We start from the raw sequence: 15732 nt of genomic DNA on the forward strand, positions 1-15732 counted from the left end.
ACAGGAGTATTTAATCAGCACCCAGAACTTATCTCACACTTGGTATATAACAGCATCATCCTCCGTCTTTCATCCCAAACCAATTGGTTTTACAAGATAAAGTCTTGCTGAAGTTTAAACTTCAGGAGAGAAACCCCTTCCATCCTTGTGAGCAGGAGACAGGCAAGTCTTAAAGCATGGAAAAAAAACAAGTCAGGAAGTGTTGCAGTAAGGAACAGTGGGGCTCTTTCAGCCCCATCACTTAAAGGAGGAGATGTTGAGGGGGGAATCTTGGAGAATTCTGATTGAGGCAGTATGACTTTGAGGGGGGGAGAAATTCAGGGAGTCAGGATTTGGGTTGCCTAAATATTACATGTAAAATTCATAAATATAGTTACTAAATGTAAAATATTAAACAGTAACATAAAATATTTAAGCATTAGATGAAAAAAAATACTATTTTCCCCTCACAGTTTAAACTGGGGAGTTTTTACTGCAGTTACTTACCCCTCACTTTATGCATTGCTGGCTGCAGAGCCTGAGGTAAATACAGCCACCTTACTTATATCTGTAGTGTAGAATTACCTGGATTGGAAATGGTGCATTCTTTTCTGCTCTGTCAAGGGAAACCAGATGTAATGTTCCCAAAGTGAAGCTGATCTGGAAGTGTTTGGGTCTTCAATTTTATTTTTTCAATTGTGAATTTTACTTCTTGAAGAAAGGAAATGTTTTATTATTTGGCATAGGTGATCTAGTGCAGAAATTAATGAGCCTAAAATACATCGACATGAAGTAAAACAGAGGATGGAAAATGTGCCCTGAAGTGTCTGAGTAAATTTGTGAAGGGCTGTATCTGTTCAGCAGCAGACTGTTCCTCTTTCACACACTTTCCATGCCTCTCACCACTGAAGTTTTTATTCTTTTGGGTTCCTTTGCCCTCTATGTTTCTAATACTTTGCAATGGACGTGCAGATGATTTTAAAAAGCTGTATAAATATTTTCTGTATCAGCTTACTCAATATCCATGATATTGAGTTCCTCGAAGTGCTAACTTGACTCCCAGGGCTGGGAGGACCAAACTGCACCGAAGCTGATTGATCTGACTGACTGCAGTCACGTTCTGCTCGCGTGCTTGAACCCACCTGCACGGCACAAATACAGGCACAGCTCCAGTTCTGAAAAATCAGATTCTGTTTTGCGGCGTGTGGGTCGAGTTAAAGAGCTTCTTGGGCCCTTGTTTTGGCAGTGAAGGTGGAGCAGAGTGATGAAGGGAGCTCTGCTGTCAGCGCTGGTGCACTCGCTGAATCAGAGATGGAACCACAGCGTAACAGGAGGGGAGGTGCAGAATCCACTCCCAGCTCTTCATGTTTCAGATGTTATACTTGCAGTTCGGGTTATTTGCTTATCTTTGTTTGTTGCTTGCTAAATTTTAAATGGTGTAAGAAATGGAGCTGGCATTCTTTCAGAAAATTTTGTATCTCTCTTCAACCGAGTTAAATGGAAGGGAGGGATTAATTTGAACTTCATGGTGTTTTAATGAATTTTCACTGCTCTGAATTGGCTTTGCTCCCTGTAGTGTCTGTCCTTTATTGCATTAGTGCTGCAGTGCAATATTGGAGGGAGAGATTGCTTTATGAACTACAGTGTCTCGGTGCTGCTGTTGATATCCATCATCTAACACAGACTAATCAATGCTATTACAGACCATTCCAAAGTGAAAAATAAACATTTCTGCTCGAGCTGGGTGACGGTCACTTCATCTCCAGCGAGCATTTAAAGCCAAGTAAATATTTGATGTGTACCTTTGTAAAAAGGATATAAGCAGAAGTCTTGTCATATGTGAAGAATTCATGGATTAGAACTAAAGAATAAAACAACTGCAAGAATTTTATGTGACAGGATGCTTCAGAGGTTTATCCTTTTTCATTATATACTGTGTTTCAAAAGTTGCAAGACAATTTTTTTAAGCTCATCAGGTTTAAAGGCATTTATTTTGCCAACAATAATTTTTACAGAATATGTGGCTTTGAAGGCTTCCCCTGGAGCGCTGTAGGTAACAAAAATGGCTTTCCCTTCCCCCTCGCTGTTTGATGAAATAGAGACTTTTTCTCTAATATTTAGTGGGTTTTTTTAAATTCTGCTGTTAATAAGTTACTTCTATATGAAAAGTCCCAGTGACATTTTCCTACTGCCACCAGCGTCACTGGCAGCTTGTGAAGCGGTTCCGTGTGGATGGATTGCTGCATTCCAGGTGGGACAGCAGGGGGTGGGTGGCAGAGGTGTCTCAGACCAGGGTTGCTCTCGCTCCCCTCTCACTGCCCCTCACTGCCAAGACTTGTGCCTTGAAGGAGTGAGAAGGGAAGAGTGGAGCCTTCCTTCTATGGATGTTACCCTTCCCCTTGGGGCTGGAAGGGGTCTACACAGGCTTTTCCAGAGAGACAGTTTGGCTGTTCACATCCCTGGAGAAAATGTGGGAGAAGTTTAGACATTGTTTTGACAGGGGATATGAAGACTGCTCACACATTTAGCCTCCTTCCCCCTATTGCACTGTTTTCCTGCCCTTTTTAAATAGCGTGCTCCCAGGCGAGACACACACCACATCAATCTGTGTTTTATTTGCCGAGGATAAAAGTGTTCGCTGTAGTGTCGGATCTCTGCTGTTTGAAAAAAATAAACGCTCCGAGTTTCTGCACTCACCGAGCTAAGGGCTCCTCTGGGGTTCGCCCTCCCCGTTTAATTTTTCCCGTTACCGGCGCAGCTCTGCTGTCCGGGGGTCCCCGCTGAGCCCCCCGTGCCCGGGGCAGGGCTGACGGAACCCCCGCTAGGGAACGGCTTCCAACATCTGCCGGGCCGGGGCCGGGCCGGGGATGGTGCCGGTCGGTGCGGGGATGGTGCCGGTCGGTCCGGGCTCCCCGGCGGCGGACGGGGGATGCGGAGCTCCCCCCGCACACCGACCCCGGGCGGGCCCTGCCCCGGGGCGGCTCCCCCGCCCGGCGGGGCGGTCCGAGCGCGAAGGGGCGGCGGCACCGCCAATGGCGAGCGCGGGGCGGGCACCGCCAGCCCGGGCCGGCCCTCGGCGGCGGCGTCACGGTTAGCGGGGCTGTCCCGGCGCTCGGCGGGGCGCGGTGCAGCCCCTGCCCACCCCCTGCTCCCTGCGCTGCGGGGCGGAGCGGAGCGGAGCTCGGCGGCGCCGGCCGGGCCCGGTGGGCTCCGTGAGGCTGCGCTGCGGCGGCGCCCGCGGCCGCTCGGCGATGGCGGCGCGGGAGAAGCCGGGGCGGGCGGGCGGGCGGCAGCGCCGCTAAGTAGGGCAGCGGCGGGGGCGGGGGCGGCGGGGCTGTGGCGGCGGCTGCGCTATGCGGGCCGGGCGCGGGGGGCCGGCCGGGACTCGGCGCCGGGGGCGGCGCGCCCTGCCCGCCGCGGGCCCCGGGGCGCCGGGGCGCTGAGCAACAGTTGGCCCCGCCGCCGCCCAGCATGAAAGTGTGCCGGCGGAAGGCGCTGGCGCTGTGCCTGGGCTACGCGCTGCTGCTGCTGCTCGCCGCCCTCAACCTGCTGGAGTACAAGTGGCGGCGGGAGCCGCGGCGCTGCGGGGACCCCCCGGGCGCCCCCCGCCACCAGCCCCCGCCGCCGCCGCCGCCACCGCCGGCCGGGAGCCGCGGCCCGGAGGGCGCCCGGCGGCAGCTGGTCTATGTGTTCACCACCTGGCGCTCGGGCTCGTCCTTCTTCGGGGAGCTCTTCAACCAGAACCCCGAGGTCTTCTTCCTCTACGAGCCGGTGTGGCACGTCTGGCAGAAGCTGTACCCCGGGGACGCGGTGTCGCTGCAAGGGGCGGCCCGCGACATGCTGAGCTCCCTGTACCGCTGCGACCTCTCCGTCTTCCAGCTCTACAGCACGGCGGGCGCCGGCAAGAACCTCACCACGCTCGGCATCTTCGGGGCGGCCACCAACAAGGTCATCTGCTCCTCGCCCCTCTGCCCGGCCTACCGCAAGGAGGTGGTGGGCATGGTGGACGATCGGGTGTGCAAAAAGTGCCCCCCGCAGCGCCTCAGCCGCTTCCAGGAGGAATGCCATAAGTACCGCACGCTGGTCATCAAGGGCGTGCGCGTGTTCGACCTGGCCGTCCTCGCCCCGCTCATGCGGGACCCGACCCTGGACCTCAAAGTCATCCATCTGGTGCGGGACCCCCGGGCCGTCGCCAGCTCCCGCATCAAGTCCCGGCACGGCCTCATCCGGGAGAGCCTGCAGGTGGTGAGGAGCCGGGACCCGCACATCCACCGCATGCCCTTCCTCGATGCGGGCCACAAGCTGGGCGGGAAGAAGGAGGGGGGGGCCGGCTCGGACTACCATGCCCTGGGTGCCATGGAGGTGATCTGCAGCAGCATGGCCAAGACCCTGCAGACCGCCCTGCACCCCCCGGACTGGCTCCAGGGCAACTACATGGCCGTGCGCTACGAGGACCTGGTGGTCGAGCCCATCAAGACCCTGCGGCAGGTGTACGGCTTCGTCAACCTGGCGGTCAGCCCGGAGATGGAGAAGTTCGCCCTGAACATGACCAGCGGCCCCGGCTACTCCTCCAAGCCCTTCGTGGTGTCGGCCCGGAACGCGAGCCAGGCGCTGAGCGCTTGGCGGACTGCGCTCAGCTACCAGCAGATCAAGCAGGTGGAGGAGTACTGCCACCAGCCCATGGCCCTGCTGGGCTACGAGAGGGTGGGCAGCCCCGAGGAGGTGAAGGACCTCAGCAGAACGTTGCTCAGGAAGCCGCGGCTGTGACGGGCTGTGCCGGGAGCCCCGGGCATGGCTGAGCCCCGCGGGCAGAGGAGCCGCTCCGGCTGCTTTCGGTGAGGGAAGGGAGCCGGCAAAGGCAGCCTGGTTTCCGATTTCCCCCAAAGACTGCTGAAGGGTAACATACAGTAATGTGATGATTTCCTTTTTTTTAATTATTATTATTTTTTTTTTAATTATCCTCCCCTTTCATTGGGTTAGATGCGATTTGGGAAAAAAAAAACAAAACAAACAAATAAGAGGAGAGGAAAATATCTGTAAAGCCCCTTTCTCCTTCTCTAAAGCACCAGGCAGTTATTCTATACCAAAATCTTGTTTATGAAGTTCTTGTGGGTTTGAAGATGGTAACAAAAACTCTTGCACAATTCCTAACATATCTTTTATCTCCCTTGGTGCGGAGGGGATGCCCTTGGAAAAAATAATGCTGAAAATCAGACTTTTGTATGAAAGCAAATGTTCGGACGTGATAGTAATAAAAGGAAATAATAAATGATATTCATTTTTATAATTACCTCAATTGTTTGGGAATTACAGTGTTGCTTATGTACAGCTGGAGGGGATGCTTGCTTAAAATAGCAAGGTGGACTTTCTAAAGGGTATGGGTGGAGGGCTGGAGTGCAACATTCGATGTGTTCAGAGATTAGGGGCTGCTCTCACAAAATCAAGTAGAGATCTCACAAGTGTAGTGCGGGTTTTATGGCTGTGTCGGAGCAGGTGTCTATTTAACTATTGTCTTTTTTTTTGTTGTATTTAAAAAGTCTTTTAAGTGCCACTGTGTTAGTGTCCTAAGAGTTTTAAAAGGTTTGCCATCACAGCAGTATTTATTTTTGTCTTGACATGTATGTCCAGGAGTCACTGTCAAACAGAAGTGGATCTACAGTGTGACAAGAGGTGCAGGATTCAAAAAAGACACTTACCATATTGGAAACATTAGCATGTGTAAAAACCAAAATAAAATTATATATGTGATATATATTCTATAGTGCTAACGATACATAAGATATGTAAGATATTTCTTGACACTGATTGGTAACAGGCATAGCAGGGAAGCACAGGAAAATGCATAAGATGATTTATTTTTTCCCTTTGTCTGTGTCCAGGGGTATATTTATGTATGAAGAGGGAGGAAATGTGCAGCTGTGTGTTCAGAGCTGTAACAAAGCTTTTCTGGAGCCAGCCTAGCATGGGATTTCAGAGCGCTGGTTGGACACTCGGTGCTTGTGAATTGTCATTGCTCTGTGACGGAGCCAGATGGTGGTCTGGCTCTTTCTGGGAGCTTTGCCTACAGACTGTCCCATTGTTAAAACTTGATGATTTAAAAAAAAAAAAAAAAAAAAAAAAAAAGAGAGAGAGAGAAAGAGATTTTGCTACTTCTGCTTTTGTAATTTCCTGGAAAAAGTCCTGATTTATTAAAAGATTAAGTGGTGTGTTGCATATGAGAAGTGCAGACACCTCAAGTAATTTTTAGTCCTGGTGGTGTTCTCTGCTGCTCTCTGAAGGCTCAGTTTGCAGCTTGAGGTTTTTAAACAAACGTGGTTTTGCCAAACTATTCTCTTAGGAGACTCCAGACTTTTCTACAGGAAGTACATTTTACATTGCCTATTTGGGTGTTGTGCCTTCGGAAAATGTGAAGAGTATGAGAAAGGAAATTGATTTGTGAAAATAAATTGATATAAACAGGATGCTGATGTGTGCGTGTGTATGTGTGAAAATATTAGTGATGTGTATAAATATATGTCTATTTCTTGTATTAGTACTCAGTTAAACAGCTGATTACTGGCTACCAGGCTTTTGGAGTTCTTGATGACATTTTGGCATTAGATGTTGAACTTATTCTGAAAAGGAGACACATTTAATAAACTAGTTCAAAGATTATTGCATAAGGTTGCCTATACACTTGCTGAATGACTGCATTCCACATCTCCTTCCCTCAGTTCATCTTCACCACTGGTAAAATCACATCAAACCTAGCAATGGGAGATCTTTTAATTGGCCTGTAGGGATGTATTCCCAAATTCCAGACAGCAGTGCTAAAAAGGGGAGGAATACTTTATTTGGTATTTAAAATATATGCTAAGGTACTGGTGTTGTTGTGGGTTGAGGTGTTTTGTGTTACCCCTGCACTTGTTCCAGTGTGGTGCTGAGCGGATTTTGGATGTTTGGGCTGTATCCTGTGGGGTTTTTTTTTTGTTTGTTTCTTCTGTTGTGGGGCAGAGCTTGAAAATCCTGATCTGCTTATGGAGCATGCCTCTTGCTTTCCATCCCTCCCCTGCTTTAGGACGCTGCCACCCCCCTGTGCTGTCCGTGTGCTGGTGGCAGCCGCGCGTTTGGCAGTGCTGCTGCCGGCAGGACAGCGTGGCAGCTGGGGAGCCCTCAGCCTGCCCAGCTCCCTCTGTGGAGTAACATGTTACAGCATAAGCTCTCTTGGGTTTGGAAGCTGAAGCACAGTCATTTCTGTGTGCAGAGTTCCTTGCTCTCTTCTGGGAATGTTTTCAGGAGGAGTTCAAGTGAGCAGGAGTTAACCGCCTTTTGGGAGCGTGAAACAGATGAGCCCAATTGACTTAGGTTCCAAAAATCTCCTTTGGATTCTAATTATATCAAAAAGCTCACCCTGTCATTCTGCGAGAGCTCTGGCTGCTCTTCTGATAATGGTGCATTGCAAGCATCTGCTTGGCTTTACTGATCCGAACGCTGTGCCAGTGGAGTTACAGCATCTGACTGGGGTCCATGGTTTGAGCTCCACCTACCCCATTGCAGCAAGGAATCCCCCAACACACTGTGCAGTTGTACCTCGGCGTGTTCTGGTGAGCAGAAGAAGTAATGCAATGCTCATTTGGTGAAAATAAAGGACTGCAATTTTTGTTTGGGCAAAGCTTCAGGAGAAGTGAATGGGACCCTGCTCGTGGAAAATGCTGGTGGGCTAAGCAAGCCCTGTGTTTCATGCTGCTGTATTAAAAGATAAGTATGGGAACAACTGGCCATTAAAAGACCGTTTTTAGTCCTTTTTTACATTCGGAAAAGAGGATTAAAGGAATTTCAAAAAAAAAAAACATAGCTGAGAAAAGTTTAAAATGTGAAAAATTATAGAAAAAATAGGATGTGAGAAAGATGATTAAAAAAGAGCTTTTCCTTTTGTGAGGAGGGACAGCTAGCTGAGGTCAGAACACTTAAATAAACTTGACTCTTATGCTTAAAAATAGTGCCTGGGTTTGCTTTCTGTCTGATTTAATAATCACAGTGTGTTTCTCCAGCTGCAGCTACTGCTTGGTGAAGAATCAATAGCACACACAAGGTAGAGGGAGCACCAAGCTGCATGGGAAGGGACACTGTTCTGAAGACTTGGCACGTTGGTTTGATGGAAGAGAAAGGCCAGTGGGCAGCTGTGTGTTGCTGTCTGCTGTGAACAAAGCCAGAAAACTTTACGAGTGTGGGAAATGGCAATGATCACTCAGTGCCTGAAAGCACAGGGAAACCCTCTGTCCTCCACTGAGTCAACTAAAACACAGGACAGGTAGAAATGTGTAAGTTGCTGCCTCTCTAACCTCGGAGCTGACAGTGGGAAAATCGTTAGATGAAGTGCCTTTCAGTCTTTGTAGCAAAAGGAGGAAGTTCTTTATTTTTCTGATGGCTTTTTAATTTGTCAGGTGTCAAACTTCACACCCTGACTGTGAAAAGGAACGACATTTAAACTCACAAACCGTTTTTCCCCTGTGATGATTAGAACTTGGATCTCTAGAGATGAAATACTGGTGATTATAATCAATGCTGAAACAAGTGTGTTTCATCCCGTAGGCCATGAGTAGTGAGATTATTCTGTATTTCCCCCTTCGTTTCCAATGGCCCTGTCCTTGAAGTGAAAGATGTTTGACATGAGCCCTTGCACACCACAAGAGGTGGTCTAAGAGCCAGTGTCCCAGCTTGACTCCTGTGCATCCTGTTAATGCAGGAATGGGTTTCTTTGGAGTGCTGAGTGGCAACCGTGTCCAATTGTGTGGGGCTGCTTTACGTGAGCAGATTGAACAGCTGCTTGTATTATGTTACTTAATCAAATGGATCAAAAATGTTCTTATTCTAGTGCCATTTCAATTAAGAGTGTTGTATAAATATTACTCTGCTGGAATTATGCATATGAATAAGGTAAGCAGATTTAATTTGGAGGCTCTGAGTGTGAGACTGCTTGCTATTGATGTACCCAACTTCAATTGTCAGTGCTTTCTTCTGGTTACCCTGGCAGTCTGGAGATGAAGTTTGCATTTTGTATCAGAGATCCTGAGCAAGATCTTACAAAACTGTGCAAGTTTTATAATTAAAAGATACATGGAATAACATTTCAGCAATACTCGTTATATTGCACACGTTTAAAGTTAAAAAAAAATAAGGTTTATCTGGTTTATTTGGATTCCCTAGCAACAAATGAGTTCTGTTAATGTGTCTAAATAGCATCCATGATTCCTCGTGTAAGCTGTCATTTCTGCAAAAAATATATATATATATAAAAAATGCATAGGGTTGGTACAACACAGAGTTGTTTTCAAGTTGGGAAATTTCCTTGTATTTATTTTAATTTGAGGCTCAGGGTTCCTTGTATTGTGAGATCATGAAAGGATTGCAGGAATGGGCCTGCATTACTGGGTATTTAGAGTTGGATCAGTGCAAATTCAAAGAGAATCAGTGCAAAATTTAAGGTGTCTCGTCTCTCCTCGATGCATGAAGAGCCAGCATTCCTCCCACACACTGATACCACCAAAGCTATGAAAAAGAATCCATAATATTAATGGCCTTGGAAATGGGAGAACTGGGATTAAAGAATCATTCTTCTGCAGTGAAACATAAGGCTGTAAATTTGTGTGTAAAAATGTATGGCTTATTCCTTCACAGAAGAAAATTCTGTATGCAAGGGACCCTTTTACAGCCACTGATGTGGGTGAGCTCTCTGGGGTCCACCTCAGTGTCTGAGCTAAGAATGTGCTTGTTATAAACAGGGAGATGACAAGGGACCTGAGGTTGGGTGGGAAGTTCCCATCTCAGTGTTCTCATCAGAAAAATTGGTGAGTAGCCAGGACAGCCTGCAGGTCTTTTAGTATGAGGTACCACAAACTTCTGTCTGGATAGAATGGCGTTATTCTGATGGGGTTTGAATGAAAATAGGGCTTTTGTGCTGAAGAACAAGATGAAAATTGGGTTGCAGGAACTCCCCAAACGGAAAATTATTAGCAAGGCAGTGTGAGTGAGGAAGGCTGGTAGGATCTGCTGAGCAACCTCTTTGGAATGGCATTAGTTGAAGTGGGAGTTGCTGGCTGGAAGGGGCTCTGCAGCTACAGTTTTAAGAACTCTGAAGATGGTAGATAGCTTTAGGTGGGATTTTCCAGAACATTTTCCTATGGCATTTTCGTTGGAACGGGACTATCCTGCGTGAGTCAGTGGGAGTTATATTTCAGGTTGCCTCTGCAAGTCATGGCCTCGTAAATTCAAATTGGAGGGGACTTCTGGGGGTTTCTGGTCCAACCTCAAAGCAGGGCCAGCTTATGAGATCAAACGAGGTTGCTCCAGGCTTTATCCTGGAGGGTCTTGGAAACCTGCAGGGACAGAGACAGCACAGCCTCCCTGAGCAATCTGTTGCAGTGCTTTACGGTCCTCACGGTGACCCACAATGCTTCAGCAAAACCAGCCCCAAATCACTAATTATGTTACATAAATTCACTAATTTCGTGTTTTGCCAGTGACTACTGACTTGGGTCGTGTCCTCATTTTCCCCTTGACTGCAGAAGATGTTGGCTGCAGCTCAGCTGTTGTGAAGGGTCAGCAGCAAAATGGCTAATGAGGAGTGATGTCAGTGGGAAAATGCGGATTCACAATTAGAATGCTGCATCCAGCAATGTCTGCTGTTTCACCCAGGAGGGATAAAGGGGGAGAGCAGAGGGAAAAGGAATTCACTCAGAAGAAAGCAAAGGAATACAAAGTGGAGCTTATCAGAAGTTGCTCTTTCTCTGCTACGGGAAGAAAGAAATGGTGTTAAGGAAAATTGAAAGAAAGAAATGATACCACCCAGCAAGGTCAGGAGAGGATGAATAAAGGCATTTGCATGTTAAAAGCAGCGAGGATAGAAACCTGAAGGATGGAAGATAAAGCGTGGTGATGTTACCATTTGCGGTTAATCACGGGATGCACAAAGAATTCCTCACTTCTAAATTCACAGCTTTAGATTCACCACTTCTGCTCGAAATTCATGATGAATTTCAAACAGGAATCATTTTCATAATTACTTGGATACTTTTGATGTTCCAATTTGTTTTGTGTATAGATAGATACAGTTGTTGAACTTTTGTCTAAATATTCCTGTCTTCAGACCTCTGTGCATAAATTCCCAAGCCCCCTAGTCTGCTGAATTCTTGGCACCTTCTTATTTTCCATCTGCCAGATGGTGCCTTCTCCCACCAGTCAGGGTTATCAACAATTATCTGTTTCAAGCCATGTGCATGTCTCATAACAGTTTATCATGGGAGACATAAAATGGAAAAGTGACATATTTAGTGTTTATGTAACTTCCAGAATCACTTCTGGCAGCTTTCGTTATTTGTTTATTTGCCATTGGTGGTTCCTATGGATGTTTCTTGCACTAGCCTGGGATCAGCCCTGCAGATCTCACATTGTTTGGTCCATTTGCTAAAATCAGACACCTTGCACACTCAGTGAGCAGGTGTTTTTAGGTGTACTACCTTAGCTGCTCTTCAGAACCCCTTATATTTGCTTACCCTCTCTTTTCCCAAGCAACAAGTGACAGGAATTGAGGAAATAGCCTCAAAGTGCATAAATGGAGGTTTAGATTGTATATTTGGAAAAATTTCCTCACTGAAAGGGTCGTCAGGCACCGGAACAGGCTGGCCAGGGAAGTGGTAGAGTCACCATCCCTGAAGGTATTGAAAGGACCAGGAGCTGTGGCACTGAGGGACATGGACTTCACGTTCTGAAAAGTCTTTCTCAACCTAGATAGGTCTGCAGTGGGATGGCATCCAGCGCTGACCACAACACTTTGATTTTGTAAGAGTTTAATATCTGGTCCCTAATTGCACATTCTTTCATACTGAGCAGAGGTAAAAATACAAAAAATATAAAAGTGCAGGGATGTCATTACTGCCCAGAGAATACCTGTTGTGATGTTTTAACCTAGGAACTCTCATTCTAGGGCACAACTTATACTCAAGACAACTTTTACTTTAAATAGCAACGTTGTATCTGACCCCTCACACCAAAGGGCAACCCCTGCCTTTCTGTCGGCTGTGCCCGGCCGGGGGTAATTAGTGATGTGCAACACCTGGTGCAGAACGCGCTCACCTGGAAGCGGTTACGGGCGGAGCTGCTCCACCCCTTCCCCTCACGGACAGGGAGCATCTCCTGGGGGGAGAGGGAGCTGACCAAAAGCCTTCCCTGCCTCCCCCGGTCCCACGGGGCTGATCTGCCCCCCGTGATGTGTGTGTGTGTGCCCGTGCCCTGGCAGGGACAGTGGATCCCAGGGGCAGTGGATCCCAGGCCCAGCCGGTCCCCAGGCCCAGCCGGTCCCCCTCCCCGCCGGCTCTCGTGGTCCCAGGGCCGCAGGTGCCATCATCCTGACGGGACGCACCTGGGCGAGGCGGGGCAGCGCTCGGGGAGCTCTCCTGGGGGGCCCTCAGAGAGGATAAATGCAGCGGGGGAGGTGCTTTTTGGGCTCCTGTGGTTTTGCCTGAGGTACCTTTGAGGGGCAGGGTGTCTGTAGCCCCCCAGATTGCCGTGAGCCCTCAGGGAGCTGCCCGAGCCGAAGCCCCTTTCAGTGCGGAGGCTTTGCCGTGCCCTGAGCGATGGGGAGAGGTGCGGGACTGCCCTGCGCGGACACGTTTCCGTGGAATGAGGTGACAAAACACGTGGAAGAGCATCGGCTGGGGCCAAGGAAGCTCCTGAGCGCCCCGAAGCAAGGAACGAGACTCGCGAGCGATGCAGGTGCCGTGCACTGCTCCGGGACCGCAGCCCCTGAGGAGCCCAGGACTGAGGGGGTGAGTCTGAGGGGCGGCCGAGCTGGGGGGGGACAGAGGGGAGGGTGGCGATGACTGCGGCGTTGGGACAATGGGACACAAAGCCCGTGCTTGGTCAAGGGGGCTCTGAGAGGGAAACGAGACGTGAGGGGAAGACCTCTGCTCCCTGGGAGCCCAGGGTGGTGAACAGTGATGGGAAGCTGGGAGCGAGCTCCAGCTGCTGCGGCTGGGGAGCCCCAGATGTATTTTGGGGGATGACTGGAGCCCGTGAGGGGCCAACGCGGAGCAGTGATGCCCGAGGGCTGTTGGCTGCAGCCAAATGGTGGGAAGGGTTTGCTCTCCTGGGGTGTGGGGTCAGTGCTCTGCTGCTGTGGGGTCAAAGGGCTCCTGTCTGTGCCACGGAACGCTGGCACACCCCCGTGGGCTGTGTGGTACCACGGGCATCGTGTCCTGCTGGCCTCTGGACACCTGAGAGCACTCCTGTGTGTGTTCACCTCTTCAGGGACGTGCACTGCTGAGGCGAATCTCCCACAGGTAAGGAGAGACTTTGGAGTTGATGCTTCATTACACGTTTGTACTGACAGAAAAATCTATGTGTGCTTCCGTGTAATTTTTAAGTCTTGTTGGGGTTCAGTGCAGAGTCCCTGAGTGTATCTGATGGCAGTCCTGTCTCATGCCTGCAGCTGCTGATAAATTACAGAAAGTTTCTGTTTCTCTTCCTCCATTTCCTGAACTGGACGCAGCTGCCCTGACCTCTCATCCCTCTTGCACAGGGGAGCTCTGGTCTCCTCACTTGTGTCTCACTCAGAATCTGGAGGTGATCAGGCTCCCTGTTGCTTAATTAGTCCTTTCATAATGACTAATTTGTGTGAGTGCTTTGCTCTGAAGGGTAACCACCCATTTATCTTTGTCACTTCTATCTGAATGATTATTTTGAAGTTGAATGTTTCACAATTGCTGGCTTTGGCTGTGGCACAGCCTGTAAACTATACTTAGACAGATTCCTTAAATCATAGCAAGAAATCAGTGGCCTTTTCCTCACTGCAGGCTTCAGATCTTGGTGCAGCATCTAGTAATGGCTCCTCATTTTCTCTTATCAGTCTCTATATAGGAGATGCTGGGAAAATGCATGTGTGTGGGCTTACAGCTGAAGTCCTATTGACTGCTCTGAGCCCTGGGAATATACATCCCTGTAATCTATATTTCTTGGCTAAAACAATAGACATAAGTTATTTTCAAGTGTAAACCTTGGCTTTTCTTGCCTTAGGTATACAGGCAACATGTAACAGCCTTCTGCTTAGCTGCTGAATTTATCCCTGTGGGAAGGTGAAATGGAAGAAATGAAAAATCTAAACGTAATTTTAGAGAAAGAGGAGCTAAGTGCACAGGCTGATGATGCATTTAAAATGGTTTATGTTAAAAAAAAAATCTCATAACTATTTAGTTAGTACTTCTGTTCTATAATTAAGACAATTAGCTCAAGTGTTCCCAGCAGTTGTTCTGCATTAGGTTACTGAAGCTAAATCAAGATGCCTGCCCTTATTATTATTTCTTCTGTGACTCATCTGTGAAGGGCTCAGAGTGGAGAGCAAAGGGCTCCATTTGGAGGCTGCTGGTGCATTCTGTTTCCATGTTGTGCAGGTGGGCTTGGAGGGAGAAGGGTGGCTATCTCACGATGTGCAGATGGTGAATAAACTCGCTGTACTCACCCTGGCTGTTTATCAGTGCACCAGCATCTTTGGTACGAGGTTGTGCTGGCTCCTCTGGCAGTTGGTGAACAAGGGGGACAGTGAGGAGACGTGTGGCACGATAGACCATGGTATTGTCTGCAAAGTTTGACGTGTGGTTATTCTGACACAAGCAGTAAATACCTCGTTATACAAAGCTGTTACTGTTTGTAACCCAGCTCTCTGGTGCTCCAGTGAAAGCCCTGTGTCTCTGCCATCTGCTGGACTGCAATAGTGACACAAATGCAGCACACTGGCATCCTGATCCGTGTGCAGGACTCTGTTTTCAGGACACATCACTGGTGCAGATTACTCCCCTCCATTATCCACACACTTGGCCATAAGGTCTTGTTAACTGCTCTGGTGGCAGTGTGACCTGGGAGAGGCACCTCATGGCTTGTGTGGGACACTCTAACCCCAGTGAGCCTCTCTACAGAGAGCAGTCATGATGAGGGTGGGTGGAAGGGATCACGTTGCTCCTGGATGGCTCTGGGGGCCCAGGTGGGGCCAATTAGGACTTAAACCAGCCTTGAGTAGCCTGCAGGGCACTGTGCCTGATAGGGAACCTGTGCCCAAGAGTTCTTGCTTTCTGTCCAGATCCCCTAAGAGTAATCAACAGCTTTGAGCCAAGAGCTGTGAGGAGAAAAAAAAAAAAGCCATAAATATAGTCAAGAACTTACGAACATGTTTGCAGCAAGTCTTTTAAAATGGTCTAGCAATGTTGCTAATCGCATATACACTTGTATTCCAGCTCTCCAGGCTTGGGCTGTGTGATAAACATATACAGGGGCAGGTGCTCGGGTATAAGAGGGGGTTCAGTGGCTGGAGGATCAGGATGTGGTTGGGCACAGGGGGGGAAGTTTAGCTCATTGATTTACCATACTATTAATTTAAAAATCTATGCCTTAGAATGGAGCTTTTAGGGTCAGAGAGACACTTCTGGTCCTAGCAGGAATTTAGCACAATCTCGTGCACTGAAACTAGGGTGCTTGATGTGAAAGGAAAGAGGGATTTTGCCCTATGTTTCCAGGAATACTTTATATATATGTGTGTTTTGTAAAAGCAATTGGCTTCTTGAACACTCCTATTTATTTCTAAGGCATGGTGGGAATTGGTGTTGCTGATCTGGCACTCTTGCTTTCTTATCTGCTGCTTCATCATGATTTCACTGTAGTGACATTTGTTGTCAGAAAGTCAATACAGTGAGTTTGGGAAAAGCTGCAGCTGCTTGGAAAGTGGAGGCA

General features: G+C 48.5%; 1 protein-coding gene across 1 annotated transcript; it reads left to right on the forward strand.

Annotated features, from left to right (window-relative positions):
• Positions 1-3346: 3346 nt before the first annotated feature.
• Positions 3347-6074, forward strand: CHST2 (carbohydrate sulfotransferase 2). Its single transcript, XM_027900397.1, has one exon. The coding sequence runs from the start codon at positions 3451-3453 to the stop codon at positions 4744-4746; it is 1296 nt and encodes a 431-aa protein (XP_027756198.1). The 5' UTR covers positions 3347-3450; the 3' UTR covers positions 4747-6074.
• The last annotated feature ends 9658 nt before the right edge of the window (positions 6075-15732 follow it).

Source organism: Empidonax traillii, unplaced genomic scaffold, assembly GCF_003031625.1.
Source record: "Empidonax traillii isolate 1590-97213 ecotype Southwest subspecies unplaced genomic scaffold, ASM303162v1 scaffold722:size395592, whole genome shotgun sequence".
In the NCBI taxonomy this organism is placed as follows: domain Eukaryota; kingdom Metazoa; phylum Chordata; class Aves; order Passeriformes; family Tyrannidae; genus Empidonax; species Empidonax traillii.